The sequence below is a fragment of the Dermacentor albipictus genome, chromosome 7 (genome assembly GCF_038994185.2).
Source record: "Dermacentor albipictus isolate Rhodes 1998 colony chromosome 7, USDA_Dalb.pri_finalv2, whole genome shotgun sequence".
NCBI lineage: Eukaryota > Metazoa > Arthropoda > Arachnida > Ixodida > Ixodidae > Dermacentor > Dermacentor albipictus.
The window spans coordinates 100,471,195-100,491,749 of record NC_091827.1 but is presented as its reverse complement, the minus strand read 5'-3'; the positions used below and the strand labels follow the sequence as shown (position 1 = coordinate 100,491,749).

Sequence of the window (20,555 nt, the reverse complement as noted above, 5' to 3'; positions counted from 1 at the left end):
CGAAACAAAAACAAAACTCATTTTTTGCCCACTGACTGTGACTGTGCCGCCCTCTCGCGTGTAAAACAGAAATTGTTCTCCATTTTTTTTTCACCAATGTGACAGAAACCATAGTAAGTACCAATACAAGTTTAAATTATCGCTTACAATTTTTTTACTCTATTTTTTAACTTTGCCGTGGCTACGCTTTTATGGCGGCTTTCTGATCGGCACGTGACACACGTTTATCGTCTGCAGCGCAAACGCGGGGCAGGTGGAAGTACTCAACAAGTTCGGTTGCACGTATCGCGAAAGCTCGCGCGCGACATGGCTCCTACGATGAAAAAAGTTGCTATATTCGGATCAACTGGTTTCACAGGACAAGCCGTGCTTGACTACGCCTTGAAGAAAGGTAACTGATGCGGTTTTCTGATCACTATCATAACTCAACCGGCACATTCTGTCTTCGCGCTGTGAGTGTCCTCGTTTCGAATATGTACTAACTCGGAAAAGTATCTTTGGTTGGTTAATTCAAGCTTGCGCATGCTTTTTGGGTACTACGCACTCTAACATTGTTGCCGTTAGGCGCAATATTGTGGTGGAAGTTTATGATGTGTGCCGCAACAATGATTTTGTCACTATTTTCGTAGCTTCTATAGCCGGGCCTATATATTGCTTTCAGTACTTACATACAACCACCATGTCCCCTAGCAATGCCCCTAGTACACCCGTCACTTTACATATGCGACGTGGCTTTATAAGCTGCGCGACTATTTCGTCCGGTACGCCTGACCTCGGCCGAACTAATTGTGTCGCTCGTATCGGGCTTTGAGCGTGAATTGCATACATATGCCGGCCTCTCGCAGCATGCAGCTCTGTATGCATCTGCTGAAAAAGAAATATATATGTGCACATCAAAACAAGTGAAAACTAACCGATGTGATCACCGCCTGGCCGTTTTGTGTGCATAACCAGTGTACCCGATTTTAACGTCCACTTCCTTCTCGGCGTTCCAAGGTTGCCACTATCTGCGTTTTACCCGTTTCCTAGACGAGAGCTAAAGCCTTAATTTCATAACTATTGATTTGGCATTAAAGAATGAATAAAAAGAAACGCAGCTACTAGCAGGGTTCCTCCCCTCCCTTGAGTCACGTGCGTTGACATAAATGTTGTAGTACATGTCGCATCTCCTCCCCACCGCCCTCCCCGCCCCATCGCTTGCCAGCCAGAGATGTGTGGAACTTTCTGTTAGATCTTTCATAAACAGAAGAAAATAAAAACGGCTGTAACTGTTCACACGCGCTCTCGATCTCGAAGCAAGTTCGAGCGTAGCCACCGACCATGCCTCGGACACACAAAGTAGCGGGAGGCGTTGCCGCTTTTGGTGCCATTTTCTCAGAATTCGAGATTGTTGGATGCGAGATCTCTGAGGCTGTATCAGCGACGTGCAGAACAGCGGGGTAGTTTTTGGGGCTTTGTCTGTGGCTATTGGCTTTGCGTTGTGGCATTGTCGTCTTCCTGTGGCAGCAGCGGCGAGTGGCGTGGTCGGCTGCTTTCGTATCTTCCGAGGAGGCGTGAGCGTAGATTTTTCGTATAGACGACGAGGCTCTCGACTACGTGCAAACAGAGGGACGATCTCGACGAGCGCGATGGTGTCGACTCTCCTCGTCCGCACGCTGCTGCTGCAGCGACCGGCAGCCCGCGTCGGCATCGGCTGCTGTAGCGGAGCGCGCCGGTACCTCTCGCAGCAACAACCCGCCGAGGCCTCCAGCTTCCCCACTTCGTCGGACGAGGTCGTCGTCGAGAAGCTGACCGGCGAGCAGTCGGGAATCGCCGTCGTCGGGTTCAACCGACCGCGGGCCAAGAACGCCATCGGCAAGGTGTTCCTCAAGCAGCTCGAGGCGACTCTCGACTGCCTCAGGTACGACGACTCCCTCCGGGTCCTCATCGTGCGAAGTCTCGTGCCGGGCGTCTTCTGCGCCGGCGCCGACCTCAAGGAGCGCGCGGCCATGCCTCTCCGCGAGGTCGCACCCTTCGTCGCCCGAATCCGTGGCGCGACGGTCGCCCTCGAAGAAATGCCCGTGCCGACCATCGCGGCGCTGGACGGTGCCGCTCTCGGAGGCGGACTCGAGATAGCCCTGGCCTGCGACCTGCGCGTAGCCTCCAACTCTGCCAAGATGGGGTTGGTCGAGACCACCCTGGCCATCATACCCGGCGCCGGGGGCACCCAGCGGCTACCCCGCGTGGTCGGGAGAGCCAAGGCGAAGGAGCTCATCTTCACCGGCAGAGTCCTGGACGGCGAGCAGGCCGAGGACATCGGACTGGTGAACTACGTGGCCGAACAGAACAAGGAAGGGAACGCCGCGTTTCAGCGGGCTCTGCAGTTAGCCGAGGAGATAAGGCCACAGGGACCCATCGCCCTCAGGATGGCGAAACTGGCCATTAACAAAGGCATGGACGTGCCTATTAGCAACGGACTCGACTATGAAAAGGCGTACTACGTACAAGTGACGCAGTCTAAGGACCGGGTTGAGGGGCTGAACGCTTTCAAAGAGAAGAGGAAGCCCAACTACGTCGGGGAGTGAGGTGGCATCTGTGCGCTGCCAATGGTTGTGCAGGAAATAAAAACCGGTAATCTTGTTTGTTACGTATGTGTTATGTGCACTCGCTTATTCTTGCATCACCGTTGGCATGTGCAAGACATGCGACCAGTGGTAACGCTCTTAGCAACGTAGTCCAAGATGATTGGCAGCACTACTACCAGTTCGTTCAAGGTGACAAGGAACATCAATGACTTGTGATTATAGATTACTGCAACATGCAACCACATAGCGACTCTGCATGCAATCAAAGGGTGCACTGTATATGTTATGCCTTTGTGGGCCAGTGTACTACTGCACTTGAGGGGAAACACGATGTCATGAAATGTATTTCACTACAATAGCAGCTTGGGCTTGTTGGCTTTCCATTCTGGTGTTAGCAGTGCAAAATGTAGACGAGACATGAGACGAGAAGACAACAGCACAAGCGCTCGTGGTGTCATCTTCTCGTCTCGTCTATGTTTTGCGCTGTTAACACCAGCATGTCATGAAGTCGTCGCATTGCCTTGCACAAATTTTGGCATTCAGTTTCAATTACTTTTCCGTCATGACACTTGTAAAGTATCGTTTGCATTAACATTGAGACAAACTATGGTACCATCCAACATGCACTTAGTTTCTATAACTATGGCTGAGAACTTATCAAAAAACATTCTGCTGATCGCACTTTCTTCGGGAACATGTAGTGAGTGTTTGCATACATAATTTGTAAGTCAATTCCTGATCGTTGCATATGGACATTAAGTACTTCTTGTGAACCACTGAGCTTGGAATGCCTTTCTGAGCTTGGTACTGGCAACCTCATTTCAGGCAGCCTCATGGTCGTACTTTTGAATGAATGGATGATCTGTAAAGTGAAAGTATGTAGAGCATTGTGTTAGAATTTTCACCTGTGAAAGGCATAGCTATGGAAAATCCCTGACCTGTTCCTCCCTTTCTTTTATTCTACTGTGTGGTGTTGGTGAAGTTACTTTTTCTCATACTTTTTTTGCCATCTGTTGAGTTAAACTTGTAACCTGAATCCATTTGCTTGCCAAATCCAAAGCAGTGCCTGAGAAGACATGGGGGCAGGTGCAAAATTGAATCGCATCAGTGAATGGAGAGGTGAAGTCTCTTGGATCTGAACCGTTCTTTCAGCTGCAAGGAGTCAACAAAACTGTTAAAGGGCCCCTAAGCTACCTCTTAAATTTTTTTTACTAATTTCAAACAAATGCACATATGTGGCAGAGAATGCTGTGATCATCATTTCTGCCAGAAGCGGCTGTGTGCCATGGGAACATCCACCCCTGGCCTCTCCGGTGCCTCCTACGGGCATCGTGATGTTAACAGGGTGCTCCCGGTGACATCACTAGGGGTAAATTCTGCTGATTGGTAGGTTGTCGAGGGACGACAGCGGCAACATGGACAAGATTTGACTGTTTGTTCCAGGAATGGAGAGGAGCTCAACCACTGTGCACCACTGTACAGTGCCTTTCATGAAGCTTCCAGTCAGTCAGCTTCATGCTGATGACAATTAGGGGCAGACAATGAAGGAGCCTTTATTCTGGCATGCTGATGCAACCCGCAGCTTTCACTGTACTGTGTGAGCATATGCAGCAAGGGAGACGGAGCACAAGTAGAGAGGGTAGTAGCAATGGAGAGCCAGAAATGGTGGCCACATACTCAGTTATCCAACACCTGTAACTTCGCTAGTACTGCACCATTTAAAATAATTCTTGCGCCCACATGTTCAAAAGAATGCTAGTACCCATCAGCCTCTCATTTTTAAGCTCGAGGTGGTTTAGGGGCCTGCTAAGCCGCTCATCTCTCAAGCATGCGGAATAGGCGGCATGGTGTACTAAGCACAGAAGCACTTTCTCGGCTCTCTCTGCACGGTAATTGACTGTGCGTGAAGCACTCGAATGCAGGGGTAATTACCTATAGATCCCTAGCCAAGAATTTGGGAGTATTGACACTGTCACCAAAAGTACGGGCTGATGATTGCACACACCCTTTGTCAGGTCTACATGCCTACAGCAAAGGACCCACAATAGCAAGCATGTTTTACGCAGTGTATGACCTGGAGAGAGATCGTGCCAATCATTCCCGGATAGAACAGCCCACTTGTGAAAAGCTCATAGAGGCCAACATAGTGACAGCATAGGATTTGACGACGCTGCTTTGACTGCGTGCTTGTGAACTGCTGGTGCAAGTGTTACTTCTGGTATTCTATGAAAGTGGGCCTGCAGATAAATTACGCAGAAATGTGACGACAGAAATTGCAGGCACCTGTGCAGCGAGGAATCGCTCAGGGTGTGGGAAAAAGAGAGAGAGAGCCATGATGGGAGAGAGTGCCAAAGGTTTCTCCAAAGTCTAACAACTCTGCTAACGAGATTAGGCATAACCCAGTAGATGGTGGCTTAAGTTCAGTTGTAACCGCATTGGTTAGCGGAATGTTGAGGCAGGGCAGCAGTTGCCACCTCCCCCTTTCATTGTTCACTGAAGTGTATTTAAAGGCTGTCTGGAATGCACTCCTTTTACTCTAGGCTGTAATAGCTAAACTAATAGATCAGTAAGACTTTAGAGGATGCAACGCTAGTCTGGGCCATAGCCTCCTGGTGGTCAAACAGTGAAACTCGGTTGGTCGTATGTTATGACATTTTTCCTAGGCTCTAACTTAGCAAAAAGTAGAAGAGTTAGGTGCTGTTGTGTGTTATTTGTGAGTGTTCTACTGCAAACCCTACATTTGAGTGTGTAAATATTTTCGCAGCAATATATCTCCAAGTTTGTTACCTCCGACCTGCCTCCTGCTTGATTGACGCCTATTATAGCCTTGAAGAGATCTGACCAACTTAAGGAGAAAGAACAAACTTGACTGGGCCCTTTAAGGGGGTTGTCCACAAAAGCTTTCATGTGGCAGCATTGTTGGTATCGAATACCAACCAGAGAACACCAGCAACACTGCCTACATTGGAACCTGAAAGCAGCCACGTGACCAGGGTATTGGTGAGAATGTTCAGATGGCATCAGTAATGAACCGTCACTATTGAGAACAGCCAGAAGCTTAGCTCTGCCAGGCCGTTGGAATCTGTAGCCAGGCACCAGCATTGCTATGGCAGGCACAGCACATAGGAAAATGCTTTGGATATAGTGTAGAGTACAGAAACACTAAGCTTGGATATAATGAAGCATTTGAATAAGCTTGCACTGGACTTATTTTATTTGTTTTATATTCCTCTACTGTGAGGACAAATAAAATATATCCAGTTTGAGCTTGTTCAAAGCTCGCACTGGATATATCGAAGTGTTTGCAAAGTCTTCAGTAGATTCATGGCAGTGGCAAGGTAGACCTCTAGAACATCTGAACAGTGTGAGAAGTCGCTTTGCTATCTTTGAGTTACGAGTTGCTTGTATTGGCATACACCTGTGAAGGTTTATTTTCCATTGTATTATGCACATGCACCCAACTCTTGCTGTGGGTGCAGTCCAAGTCGGCAACCTATACAGTTATTCTTTTTTTTAAAATAATTTTGTGCATGCTGCAGCCCTATTGGGCTCTTGCAGGGGTAAGTGAAACACAGAACAATGACAAATAATAGAGGCAATATGAACAGCACAGACTGAATTAAAATACTAACTACCTTTTCAATAGTCCCTAAAGATAAGTTTAAAGGAAGAGAACAAATAGTACCAGGCAAAGAATTCCAATATTCAATTACACGTGGAAAGAAACAGCATTTAAAGGTGTCGACAAAATAAGGTGCGATGTTCAGCTGATGGTGATTTCTAGTATTAGTTTATCAGTAGTTAGGTAGTTATCTGGAGAAATCCAGCAAGAGGAGTTAATATGCAGTACAGTAACTTCAGTGTTCCTGTGCGTCAACGATCTGAGAGTGCTTGCAAGTTTGGGAATGAAAGCGCTGTAGAAGTTGAAAAATACCTGTTCAACCTACGGCATACGAAGCAAATCGCTTTCCTTTGTATAGCCTTGATTTGATTAATGTCACATTTGTTTATGCGGATTCCAGGTTGGAGAAGCATACTCTAGTAGAGGCCAGATTAGAGAGTTAAACATCAGTACTTTAGTATCCCGTAGGGCTGTGGTCAATGTGTGGCCCAGATTGCCTAACTTTTTCAGTGCCTTTGAGGATATTAAATCTATGTGTTTGGACCAAGACAAACTGGGTGTGGAAACACGACTAACGCTCACTAATTCACTAATGCTCTGAATGGGAGTTTTATTAATTCTGTAAGTAAAAACAGAAGGTGTCACTTTATTAGTGAAAGTCATAATGACAGTTTTATGGATGTTGTCATTTGCCAGGCAGCGCCAATTTTAAAGTGATTTTCTAGTACCACCTGATGGTACTCGCTGGATGTGGCACTCACTTTTAACATCTTGGCTTTCAACTAAACTATGTAAATGTGGCTATGCAGGCTTAAACTACAGGAGGCTGCAGGAGACTCAATTGAACAACAATCACAACAAATGTCACAGCAGCATGCATGGCACCTTTAAAAGAATAGTGTTGCAGCTCTATCAATGACCATACTTCCATGACAGGTATACCTGTTCATCTATTTTAATGGAAACAGACTTATCTTCTATGGTAGCTATCATAACTCCGTCCCATCTGCTGAATTAGTTAGAGATTAACGACAGACACTATTATACTTGCAAGACAAACTGCAGAGAGATGTCAACTAATTAACCGATGTTTACCAATTAACTTTGTACTTATGCACTTTAAGACGCATGTACCTTGTGAAATCAAAGAAAGTGATGTTCACTTAACAGCAATTCTTTCATAGCACGAGTTTCAAGAAATGTCTCTAAAATTTGTGCCGAAATGCATTCTTCCAGTGAATACTCGTCAGCACGCCATTTTTCAATGTGCTTGTAATCAGAACATCAGTGCATTAAATATCAAATACTTTTCAAACAAGTTTGAAATAGTGAACAACCTATAGAAGAATGTTCATACCCTATTTGGTCAAAATTGGCAATGTTTTGTCATTACACTTCGCAGCATAAAGTGTGGTTAACTGAATGCTCATTTCAGAATTATGTACACATCAGCAGTTTGTCTACATATGGAGGAAGCTTTGGAACATATATCATCATACATTATCAGGATAATTCTGAGGAGTCTTAGTGACATGATATCACATGATGTTTACTTGCGTTTTTCACAGCCATTCTGACAGCTGTTTGTACAAACAAGACTAAATTGCAGGTTCACATCAACTGCAGCAAATGTGTATTTCAAATTTATTTTGGAGAAAGAAACACTGGTGCAATAACCACATAATTATACTAATTAATATTCCACTGCTGAACGCCATGTGTGATCATAATATGAGTGCAAATTATTTAGTGGCATACCTGGAAATGCCTGGCTTCCTGGTTGATGCTGTGTGGTCTACTATAGGAGTTTTAGTCATTTATGTTCGCCACAACTGGGATTAAAGCTGTCATAGCTTTCATTTCGTCATCTTGTTGGCATGAAGTATCTGAAAGCTCTTTGAATTTGCGAATGAAGAGATTATTTACATTCAATGTGAGGTTCAAGGTCCACATGGATGGCGACAATGTTCAGTTTGGTCCAACATACAGCACCCTTAAGTCTTTACTCTTGAAGGAGTACTCGCACATAGTATTTTCCAACTTGCAGAGGCTCTCGCTCTTCTTGCATAAAAAGACGGCACTTAGCAAGTCTAAAGGTAGGGAAACACTTGTAAGATGTCTCATTATGACACCAAAGTTTGTCTCGGAACACCAGCCCTGGTGTCATCAACATTATCAGGATGGAACAAACTCTACTACTGATCTCGAGCTGCAATAAGGTTACGTATGATGTTGCTCCTAAAGATATTAATAAATATTTTATGTCTGTGCTCGCATGGGGCAGCAACGGCAATCATGGGAATGGAGCAAGCCAATGTATCATGATGCATATCTGCTTTCTGGGCATTGAAACTGAAATTCGCTGGTAGAAGCTAATATTATAGTTCATAACTAGGGGTACCCTGACACCTGCCTTCTTTTTTCTAGTGTTTAGAGGGCTTGTCTTCATTTAATGTAAAAAGATTAGAAGTCTAAATGGTCATGTCAGTATTATTTAACGATGTGTAGACTGCTGTGTGCATAGTAACTCTTTATTGTCAACAAAGGAGCAGGTAGTGAACAGACACCAGAGTTCTCGAGAAAAGGCAGCACTGCAGTGTTTCGTTTGCACGCTGTTTAAACCATAGTGCAGTCACCCAACAACCACTAAGGACAGTTGCCAGGGGTCCCAGTGCTCTTCCCACATGTTACATATCAGGAGAGGGGAGGTGGAGGGGTAGTGTCTGCCCCGCCAACACTGCTAAGGTCAGTCCTAAGGCATGCACGGGTGAAGTGAGCCTCGGCTCTTTTACCCGTACTCAAAGTATGCTTCTGCAGTCCTTGTGTGTGCCACTTCTGTAATGTCTTGCTGCAGGGTACGAGGTGACTGTACTCGTGAGAGATGCCTCTCGGCTGCCCACGGAAACCACAGCTCAACACGTGGTTGTGGGTGACGTGTTGAAGAAGGAGGACGTCGACAAGGCTGTCAAGGGCCAGGATGGCATCGTCGTGGTCCTCGGCACAAGGAACGACACAAGTGGGTGCTATTGCTGCTTCGGCGACGACAGGCAGTCAGGGTGTTGTTAAGCCTAGGGTTGCCACGTCTATCTTGTTTCAGTAAAACAAGCAGACACACCTTTTTAAACAATGTCATCAATCATCGATTTCTGACTGGCATGGCTTTGCCAGCTTTGTGACCACCCCTGGATGTAAATTAGGTCATGGCATACTAGCTAATTTTTAAGAAAACTTTTAAGGCTTTGTTTCAAACTTCAGTCCATCGAAAACTTTTCTAAAGCTTTTTTCCATCCAATCTGCTTCATGTTTTAAGGGTTAGAACCTTCTTTTACCTCTTCACTATGGAATATATACATATACTTGTCATTGCTACAAATGGTACTGTTAGAAACAAAGAAAAATCCTTTATTTTACCCTGTTTCAATATTGACTAATCTGCAAATCAAAATTTTTCACCAAGGAAAGAGTCTAGCAGCAGCTTTTTTTGCACGCGGGACTCACATGCTAGCTGTCAGTGGCTGACGCCATTGTTCGAAATCTGGCAAAAGGTGCAAAAAGCTTATTACAGAAACAGTTTTTGAGCACTGACAAATTGCTGCCATCTGTGTTGTAGAACACAGACTATGCAATGCGGCCTTCGAGATGCTGACATTAAAGGGCTGACATCAATGTAGTAAAAGAAAAAGCAAAATAACCATGAATTTCAAACACTGTTTTTGCAGCAGTCAATGTAGTAGAAGAAAAACTAAGTGGACGTTCTGAGCTTGTCCAACTCGGTTTGACAACAGGATACTCAAATCTTCCAAAGCAAAATTAACCGAGGGGGGGGGGGGGTATTCTGTAAGTGTCTACCTAGCGGATATGTCCATTTCATCTGCTGCTGAAGTTCTGATTGGCTGGACAGGTGTACGTGTCAGAAGGAGACAGGCACCCTCCCCAGGCTATCAGCACTTCAGCGGCAGACGAAATGGACATGATGATGTACGGGATTTTATGGCACACAGGCCAGGGATGGTCAACGGGTGTCAGAAATGGACATGTTCACTAGGTGGACACTTGTACTGACTGGCCAGCTCAAAGCAAAACGGACACGTTAGTTTTGGCTACAAGCATTGACTGCATGCAGGCATTACAAGAGATGTAGAATGATTTTTACCCCCACAGCTAATGGGAAGCAGCATGCCGAACATGCCGTCAAACATGGTAGTGCCTTCACCAAAGTGGTCATGTTAAGAAACACGCGGTGCGCCGAGCTGGATTGGAGCCGCATCGATTATGCTTCCCCTCCACCATTGGACAGAACTTGCAAAAACAAATCATGCGCACAAATGCTTAAACTGCAGCAGAAGGAAACAGGAAGCTCAAGACTTGCTCTCGGCAAGACGAGTACTAGAAGCAAGTTTATGTAAACTGTTACATATCATCCAAGTCATCAGACATGGTGGCATATGTTTTGGGGGTTCAAATGAAAACCTTGACTGTGGAAGCCCGATGCTCCATTCCTACCCCGAGGCACCAATTTGACATTAAAAACATATTATTCAGTGTCTTTGTTATGCTTTTAAAAAAGAGCCATTGGAAGTACATTTGCCTATACAGTTGCGGTGCTTTTCCAGGCCCCACTACAGCTCTGTCTGATGGACTGAAGAATATCCTGCAGTCGATGTCTGACCACGGGATAAAGCGCATCTCGGTCTGTGTATCGTGTAAGTCATTACATATGCTTTGTGTGCTGCTCATGTAACCGCAGTGGAATTCTTATTTCTGTGCTTTGAGCTATTTTTGGCCATGTACAGGCACACGGCAGCAAATTCATTTGTGAGCCCTCTTATTCAAACTAGAATTTACATGTTGGTATAAGTATGAGAAAGTCCAGGTGAACACATTTATTTATTCACACAGGCTGGCGCACCAAGTATTACACTAATGAAGAAAAATACAGCACTACACAACCGATATGCAATTTCAACAGTAACTTGAAGACAAAATGGGACTAAATTTGTAACCGACGTGTATATATATATATATATATATATATATATATATATATATATATATATATATATATATATATATATATATATACATACATACATACATGCATGCATACATACATGCATGCATACATACATGCATACATACATACATACATACATACATACATACACAGCAAAGCAGACACGCGTATGAAGTGGTTTATTGACGTTTCGGCCGGGGTCCGGCCTTCATCAGAATACATTGCATGGTGTCAGTACAGTTAATATACATGTGCCTATCAACCAAATGAAGATATGCTTACATGAAAAACGAATAAAATGGGCAAACAAAATGCATCCGAATCGTTCAAAGGATAGCTGACACGTGTATAGACCGATGGCGATTGCAAACATATAATCTAAAATACAAAGCATAAAAATGCACCGAAATGGATTGTAAAAAACCAATCGCCACGTGACAACAAAACGTCAATATGTGCCCAATATGTGCTATGTTATCAAGCAAACCCAGTTGGTCAAAATTAGTCCAAGGTCCTCCACTACAGTGCGCTTCGTAATCAGGTTGTGGTATTGGCTGGCAAAACCCCAGGAGTTTTAGCAGTTTTAATTGCAAAATAAACAGCCTTTGTGTATACATGTGAAGCATTTGGAGAAAATGACAGGCTTTTATGTGGTTATAGGAGGATTTGAGAAAAGACGTCCACTTATTTCTCAGGAGAAAGATCACTTTCTTTTCTTCTTTCTTTCTGTGCTTGCTTCGAAGTGTCTACTAAAAAAAATGGCCAGTACATGTGACTACGTAGATCTTTAGAATATGTAAGATGTGGTGACTGAGTATCCTTAGCTTTCCAACTAAGCAGCATGAAGCTCATGATCGTAGATGGACAATGCATCAAAGGTGTGTCATATCAGTTTTTTGTGACAGAATAGACAGCACAAATATGAGGTGGGGGGCAGGACATCTGGGCGTAGCACTCCCTGGATCCGTGCCTGATTGCCAGGCAAGATCATTCTTAAAAATTGTCATCAGATGAAGAGAGCACCCTCGGTGCTTAGGAGGCTCTCCACATTTATTAGGAGTTGACTCTGTGTTGTGAGCATGCTATATTTATGTGCACGCATGATGAAAAATATACGGACCACATGCTCTTAAAAAAACTGAACTTATTCGTTCACAGGTGCAATGGAAAGTTTGCAACGCCAAGTTAACACTGCAGTCCCCACTTTCAAGTTACATTTGTATAAAGAGGAGGAAATTGGCTTTATCCCAGAGTGCCTGGCTCGTATATTTTTGCTCAGGGGAGTACATATATGCTTGCTTATTTTCTTGCACTGATTTACAAAGCTGTGCTACACAGATCAGCAATATATCTTCAAATTGGTGTTCACTGACTGCCCTTGTGTTTTGAGAGGCAGTCACTTGTGGATAGACGCAAAAGCCTGAATCATTACAGTCACTTCTATGTACTATATGAAATTACGATTCTGATTTTAACTGTGATGGTCGGGGTATAAACGACTTTGATCCAAATGTTGACTTCCAGGTCTAGGTGGTCTTCCGTGACCATAGCATCCTTGATCATTTTTCAGTTGTTCTCTCAATAGCAAGAAGACCACTGCAGTAGGCTTGTGAATGGAACTTGAATGTGTTTGAATTCTGAATTTGAAAGTTTTGAATCAGTCAATTAACCAATCAATCAATTTTCATTTCGGAAATATTTTACAGGTCAAAATATATGGAAGGAGGTCCCCTAGTCAGACTGAATTGGGGCCTCCTGGAGTTACGTGTGTGATGAAAGGCATAAAAATGCTTTTCTTCAGTATGTAGCTGGCATCAAGTATGCATCCAACACTCATATTTTGGAAAGTAGGCCAATCTTTGAGTAAATTTGACCCAATATGCGAACCCAATTTTTTAAAATTTTCGTCAAGCTTAGGACTCATAAGGAGCCCAAGAAGCATGGCCTGCTATTTATTTCTTTGTTTTCTTTTTTTTTGTGTACCAAATGTTTAATTCATTGTGCAACATGTCATGCAGCTTTCTTGTTTTGGGAACGTGCCAAGGTACCGCCAAAGATGGTACCGTTGACTGAGGACCACGAGCGCATGTACGAAGCGCTCAAGGCCTGTGACCGTGAGTGGGTCGCCATCTTTCCACCCCACATTGCAGGTAAATGCATGGTGTAGTCGTCAAAGGGGGATGTACACTATAAGAAATACTGGGCTTCAATCAGTTCGAAAATGAACACTGTTGCAACAGTGTAACCATATTATAATAAACTCACATCAGGCATAAGAATATCTTCATTATATCTGATATTCATCATAAGCACATAGTATTTGTTACATGTGAGAAACATTTTAGCGCTACTTTATGTTCAATCATTCATTGTATATCAATATTTGTGATATTGTCATGTTGTGATGATGGTGAAAAAAAAGATAGAAAAAACTGCGAGTCACGAATCTACAAACTACTTATTGTGCAAACTTGTGCCCCCAAAACACAAGAGACTCCCAAAGAACGATGGTGGTAGGCAATTTGTCATCAAAAGTCCTGTCTATAGTGAACTGTGTTGACCATTTTTACGTGACTCATTGTAGATTAGCATAACCGCTGGTGCTTGCATATTTTCCAAAATATACGCCACTACTCACTTCGTGCATGCAATGTAATTATACAAAGATTCTTTCTCTATAGAATCGGCGACAACACTAGAAAATTATCTGGTACAGGAAGGCGTGGCTTGTGCCGAGCAGTAAGTTTATAATGCTGGTTAACCGGTGAAAAGCAGTGAGCGGAATAAAAAAAGAACAATGTACACCTGTCAGTACTGAGGGTCGGCTGTACTGGAGACTCACTCATATTTCTCTAATGCTATTAGACATCTTTATCAGAGCGTCGCTTACCCACCACTTTGCTCGCATTTCGCGTGCTCAAGTGGCTGCGGAGAACTGTATCCATTTTGCTTTTTTTTTAACAAGCATGTCTGCCAGAAGCGCCACTGATGTGTAGTCAGTTTGGCTGTAGTAGGATGACACAGGAACCAAGTGGACGCGCCCTCGCACTCCCTTCAGTCGGCTTCGTATCGAAGCATGGGCAGCGTTCTACATTCCGCTGTCACTGTGAGCATTATGTGCACACGCATGAGCACCGAGCGGCTGCATGCAAATTGTTAGGAGACGCACCAGTCTGAGTGGAATGGACCGTAGGTGCTCTGCTAAAAAAAGTCTTGTTCTGAGAAATTCATGTTGTAGCTGTTGAAAAAATAGAAAAAAAGGAACAGTGGTTCAATTGAGGAGCTTCTGTCTTTATTTGCTGCCAAAATAAATTGTAGTGTCCTCATATATTGTGTTCATAAAGTAAATGTAGCATTATTGTTCTTGTTTTTGCTGTTCATAATATTATTATGCACTAAAACAGTAGATGAAGCAACTATAGGTAGTATATACTTGGCATCAAAAGTTTACAGACTACAGAATCTGAAGAAACACTAAATTTATAAGTGGTTTGTGACCATAGCTGTAAAGCCATAATGTTTATAAAGCCTTGCATGTTCTTTGCATAATTGATCTTTTCCCTGTGCATTGGCTACAGACAACAGTACGAACACACACACAGCGCCGAACTAATAGCTGAACTTTATTTTCCTGTGCCCAGGTATAAGTGCACTCTATGCAATCTATGCAACAGGAAAACAGGAAACGACAACAGAAGCGAGATACAACAAATGCGGGCAGCAGAAAACATTCTGCTGAACATGTCGCCTATTTCGCTATAGGAAATCACGCTCACCTATGTTCCAGGTTGAGGATGCTGGTGACGACCTTTCCAGGAGTTGCACATAGGCAATCACCTGCACCAGCTGTCTTGCAGCCTGCCTCTTTCCTGGGTAGTAAGATAGATGGGGCAGCCGTACATTTCCACGAGAAATCCATTGGCGGGTCACTACTCTGGTTTACTGTGTCCGACAGCTGATTGGTGGCATCCCTGCGTTACATCACTGTAATCAAGTGAAGCCGAGGGAAAGGGGGCTCTCCGAAGAATCGGGCTTGTTACTTCCATTGGCACCACAGGGTCTTACACGTCTGTGTTTCATGGCCATAAGAAGGCAGGGCACTTGAGAAGAGAGTGACAATCTTCGGGAGAAGCATTTAATGGGAAGTTCGAAAGGCAAAAGACCTCTCTTGCACAACAGGTGACAACAGCTGTCACGGCCAACACGAGACAGCAGGGCTCGGCTTGACCGCATTGAAAAGGGTCTGCTCAAGCCCATTTTTGGCACCTGAAAAAACTCGAAAGAAATTGTACTATCATGTTAACGTTACCTCAGGTTCTAGACAAAGATGCACCAGCAAGCATAAAGAGAAGTTCATGCCATGTGGTGAAGGCTTAGTTTACTGTAACTTTTATTGTGCAAAGACGACTATGTAGGTCAAATTTGGCAGGGCCTAAATGAATGTCTTCAGGAGCATAGGTATATTACTGTAGAAGGAGTTGTTAAGGGGCACCATGGAGTGCATTGCTGCGATTGTGACTGCCGGCCTCTTTGGGATCGAGCACATCAATTGAGAAAGGGAACGAGACACTTGACAAGAGTACTCGCAGAAGTACATGAAATTTTGACATGGGGTTGCAAGTGCGTCTGTGTGTCCGCTGGTGAAGAAAGGAATCCAATTTCCTATTGCAAAATAAGGTACAAATGCGTCTGGACGTTTTCTACAGATTGCACTTTTGTGCACCTTGCTTCTGTTTTCTTTTTCCGTTTTCCTGGCACATAGTGCATCCTAGCCTGCACTCGGGAAACTAAAGTTCAGTTGTTGGTTCAGCACACGGTGTGTCCGTTGTGTTGTCTGTGTCTGATGCGCAGGAAAAACACTGATCTCAATGTTGTTTGCGTATAGTTATTACCAGCCAGGAATCCAAATACCAGGGTGTGGAAATGTTTTTCAGCTTTTTCTCAGACCTTGCTATCCGGAAACATTTATTGCCAACTGTACATCATCATTACCACAAAGCTTTATGTGTGTTTCCACGGATGTGACATGTTAACCCTCCTTGGACAACTTGTAGATATAGTATATACTTGCTTATCATGCTCTCTGATTCTTTCTAAAGTATGTAAAATTTTTTTTTAGTTTAGCGCAATTATCATGGAAGCGTTGAAAATGTGCTAATATTGTAATATTTTAGCTGAGGGAAATTCGTTCATCTAGCAGAAAACAGAACTTGTGATTTTTAAAAAATCTGTGGATTCTTAAAAGAACATTAAGGCAGCCTGGCTATGTATTGAAATGCACTATGAAGGGGTGGACAGTCTAAAATCCATCGAGCATCATGCCATACTCGTACATCTGACATCAAATGACTGTTGCACTACTGTTGACGTTAAAAATCACTGTACTTTAATATTTATTTTCTTAGTTGTTGATAGTTCCCTCCCAGTAGTTACACCCATGGAGACATTATACCTATATTCATGCAAATATGACCCAATAGTATAGGATGGCTTCTGTTTGAATCAGTGGCAGAAGCAGTACTCAATTTTATGGAGCCTTCTGAAATTGAATTACCTTTCCCCGTTGATGTTGCCGGCCCTAATGTGTGCTATTGGACACACAACGGCTGTAGTAGGGTTTGTTATGGTAATTGAAAGCCGTTATATAGAAAAATGTCATCTTCAGTGTTTCATTGTCTCCTTTACTGGGCGATAAAACATTGGATATTTATTAAACCAGTGCTCGCTGGTTCTATCAAGCACCGGGCTACAAGAACAGGTGTAGCCACATAAAGATAGGAATGTAGAGTGTGCAGACTGAAGAGCGCTGCGGAGATGGAAAAAGTCGTACAGAATGGTGGCTCCATCTCTCGATCCTTTTGTAGCTTCAAAGTTCCTGAATAACACTTAAATCTGATGAAATGGTTGTAAACCCTATAATTTCATTTTTTCCTAAGCTCTATTTATTTTGTTTGGACATCTGCCCAGAAGTTTGTAGCAGTTCAAAGGTCAAGCAGATTCAATATGGTCAGCAACTTGGTGGGTGCTGGTGGTCATTCAGTTGCTAAGTCCTTTTTTCACCCGGTGCTATAAAAAAAACCTCATGCATTGTCGAGACCAACACTTTTTCTTAACTGTCAAAGAAGCTGTTGCTTTTAGTCCTTGAAAAATGCCGTTGGGGCCTCAAAGTTGCGTAAAGTTCAACTGTTCTTGTGGTGAATTCCACATAATTCTGTTTCCTCAAGAAACTGTTATGCATTTTGCTGTGCTATAAACTACTTTACGTCCAGTGATAAACAGAGCTCTCCCCAGCATAGTAACGATGTCCGTGAACAGCTTCCGGTGCACATGGGCATGCTTGCAGATGAACCGGCACGGGGTGGCTACAAGATGGTGAATGACGCTCCGGTTGGCCGGGCCATCTCGAAGTTCGATCTGGCCGAAATCCTTGTCAAGGCCCTCACCATGGACGAGCACGTTGGGCACAGTGTTGGCATTGGCTACCCGGCAGCCTGAGCAGGTCTCGGTGGCACACTTTGCTCCCGGAAGCATTCCTCCCATTTTGCTGGGCTCAATTTACTCTCCACTGTAATATTGCGCATATAATGTTCAAACCTTCTTCCATGGTGTGGGTGCAGTTGTTGTGCAGAGAAATATTTCTCTATGTGTGTCTATAACGCAACGTTGTTTGTGCTGCCATTATGCTTGGGTGTGGTTACCTGTTGCAGTGGTATGTTCAGCTTTTCCTGCATGACGTGGCTACAGCCATCCAAAGTGCCAGTACAATAAACGGTATGCCCTCCTACTTAAGGACACTCTTCGTCAAATCTGTGTTGTTTATTTTAGATATTTGCATGGGGTAACCTGGTTTGTGTGCATGACGGTATTATACAATTCTATGTATTTTTTTTATTAAGTTTGTTCGCTTATTCTTGGCTCAATGTTGTGCTACAGTGGGCTTCGTTATCAGTAGAACTGGGTTAAACTGAACTGGAGTATCACTAAAATTGGGAAAAAATCAGGGCAGGAAACAGACATAAAATTGTGACAAGTTCCTGGACATTTCCTGGAGCACTGAATGGGTTCAGTTAATTTTTTTCGTATGTATTATATTGCTTATCATGCTCTGCCAGCCAACACACATGCAGCTCTAGTCTCTACCATCGAAGGAAATTGTTAAGATCGTCTCGAGTGTCTGCTCGCACAGTCTGCATCCTTTCCTTGTTGAGATTCTTGAAGTTGGAGAATGGGCACTCCACTTCTACAGACAGAAGAGGTGAAAAACCCAAGAGCTCATTCCGAGTCCTAGTCGGGATCGCAATTCGGTGTTCCTACAAGTGCACCCATTGTATGTCAGGAGTTTTTCTCGTGTGACTTTGGAAAGCTTTTCTTTGGCCGGATCGTCCAACTTTTCTGCCACAGAATTCAAAATTTAAAACTGTGCCTCTACACCAAGCCCTGCTTTCGAGCCTCCCAATCGCACTCGGTAGAAATTCATACAACTCAATGTTGTGTAGCTCACGGGGAAGTGTGTGGCTGGTTAAACTTTCTCGCAGCCCCCTCGTGGTGGCAGTTGTCAGCTTCAACATTTTTTTGCAAAGTTTCACACCTTGCCGTGTTTTTTTGCATGTTACGTGGCTGCTCATAAGAATGCTAGGAACCAAGGTGTAGGCTATAAGGAACACAGAGATACTGCTTTTGTTTCTCGTATATGGGATATATAAACTGAGCTGTGCTCAATGTACAGACATATAGAATGTATGGGCAAAAGGTGCAATTTGTAATTTTGCGGGACATCCAACGTGAATTTGGCACAGTTTGGGATAACAACGTCGCCGAAAACAATTTGCAGTCTGTTTCGTAGATGTTTGTTTGTACCCGACGCTATTATGTATTTGGACATTTGTCGAAAGCGGGACACGTCTCGGAAATCCCAACTCTAGTCGTGACTAAGCCTAAATTTGCATATTACAAGCTAATGATGTGTTATTATGTTGTGTAGCCATGTGGCTACCCTGTAGCTCATTGTACTTCCATTTTGGTCTTGAAATGAATCTTTATTTTGACTCAAATCTGGCTTCAAATGCACAGATGCACAATGCAAAATCTTTTTATATGCAACAGTGCTGATCTTGTAGCGACGATGATAATGTTATTGCATTTGAAAACTCCCAGATCGTCTTTCAAATTTTCCGGGCTCATTATGTGAACCTTCTACTGATGCTGATAAATGTTGTTCCATTGAATACACATTGTTCTAGGTTTTTCTGCCTCAGTGCACTTCTATATGTAAAGTTGACTGTGCCAAACCCAGTAACATAAATTCTCATATGTTGTTAAAAACGAATGATTCTTGACACTGACACATTCCTTGCAGAATTTTCAAGAGATGGAGTAGTATTTAGGATATTTAGGCGTTTCTGGCAATTTATTTTTACTGCTGTGAAGTGGAGCTGCGTGTGTTAATAACACTGGCATGTTTGCCATTCTTTTATACCATGCCCTTAATGGCAACTTGCTGGAGCATGGGCAAAAGTTTGGCGAGCTTGTAAATCATTGCATAATATGAGCAGGGTGGAAGACCTGTTTGTCTCTTTCTATCTTGAGGACATCTTCGGCACTGCTGGAGCATTGCTGCTTTGTGCTGCAGCACGATTGGAATGCATATGAATTTGCTGGCATTAGTGCACGTGTATTTTTAGTGTTGCATCGAGTGTCTTTACTTCTTGAGCAACAGGCGTGAGCACAATTTTAGTGAGTGCAATATTACCCATGCTTGTGTTTAATAAACAGCTCGAAACACTGAGTGAATGCAAGTCCACACTCATTTAGGCATGCTCTGCTTGGCAACGGCTTTTGCAGACTTAGCCTCACAAGTTAAAAGGGAATCGTTGTTATCCACCTGAGAGTAACTCTTAGCAGCACTGGGCCGTATGATATAAAATGGGAAAACCAGTGGTAAAGACAAAAACAAGGCGAAGAAAATGGCAGGGCAAGGCTGGACTGGCAACTAACATTTATTGCGGGAGACAAATATACAGACGCAGTGATTTTGTATTAACCGCTGTTTTCTTTTTTTCTGTTTGCCACATGTACCAACTGCCCTAGCTCCCCACTTTCTTAGGCCAAGTTATGTCATTATTATGCTAGATCAAAAAGTTCCAAGAATCTGGTATGAACTAGGTCTAGTTTTATTCACATTTAACAATAATAATCATGTGGTTTGCAACTCTCACATGCTATTGTCTAAGAGCCTAGTGATATCACAACCTGTGCACACCTGTCAGAAGTGCGTCTCTAACACACCTGGGGCTGGGATTGCTGTCATTTGCCGTTATTCTCATGCTTTGATGTCACAATAGAATGAGGCGTTAGT

The 20,555-nt window shown here is 43.5% G+C and overlaps 2 protein-coding genes across 2 annotated transcripts; both read left to right on the top strand.

The window, feature by feature from the left end:
- The first annotated feature begins 112 nt into the window (after positions 1 to 112).
- LOC135917222 (flavin reductase (NADPH)) lies at positions 113 to 19,985 on the top strand. The gene is made up of 5 exons (XM_065450758.1): positions 113 to 391; positions 9,041 to 9,202; positions 10,800 to 10,889; positions 13,219 to 13,350; positions 17,544 to 19,985. The coding sequence occupies exons 1-5, from the start codon at positions 307 to 309 to the stop codon at positions 17,693 to 17,695; spliced, it is 621 nt and encodes a 206-aa protein (XP_065306830.1). The 5' UTR covers positions 113 to 306; the 3' UTR covers positions 17,696 to 19,985.
- Positions 1,204 to 2,626, top strand: LOC135917221 (methylglutaconyl-CoA hydratase, mitochondrial). The gene has a single exon (XM_065450757.2). The coding sequence runs from the start codon at positions 1,629 to 1,631 to the stop codon at positions 2,562 to 2,564; it is 936 nt and encodes a 311-aa protein (XP_065306829.1). The 5' UTR covers positions 1,204 to 1,628; the 3' UTR covers positions 2,565 to 2,626.
- Positions 19,986 to 20,555: the final 570 nt, after the last annotated feature.

Excerpts from the sequence above, each read along its gene's own strand:
- LOC135917222 (XM_065450758.1), top strand. The coding sequence starts at position 307 with ATGGCTCCTACGATGAAAAAAGTTGCTATATTCGGATCAACTGGTTTC. Across the intron at positions 10,890-13,218 it reads CATCTCGGTCTGTGTATCGT|CTTTCTTGTTTTGGGAACGT; the intron begins GTAAGTCATTAC and ends CATGTCATGCAG. Across the intron at positions 13,351-17,543 it reads CTTTCCACCCCACATTGCAG|ATGAACCGGCACGGGGTGGC; the intron begins GTAAATGCATGG and ends GCATGCTTGCAG.
- LOC135917221 (XM_065450757.2), top strand. The coding sequence starts at position 1,629 with ATGGTGTCGACTCTCCTCGTCCGCACGCTGCTGCTGCAGCGACCGGCA.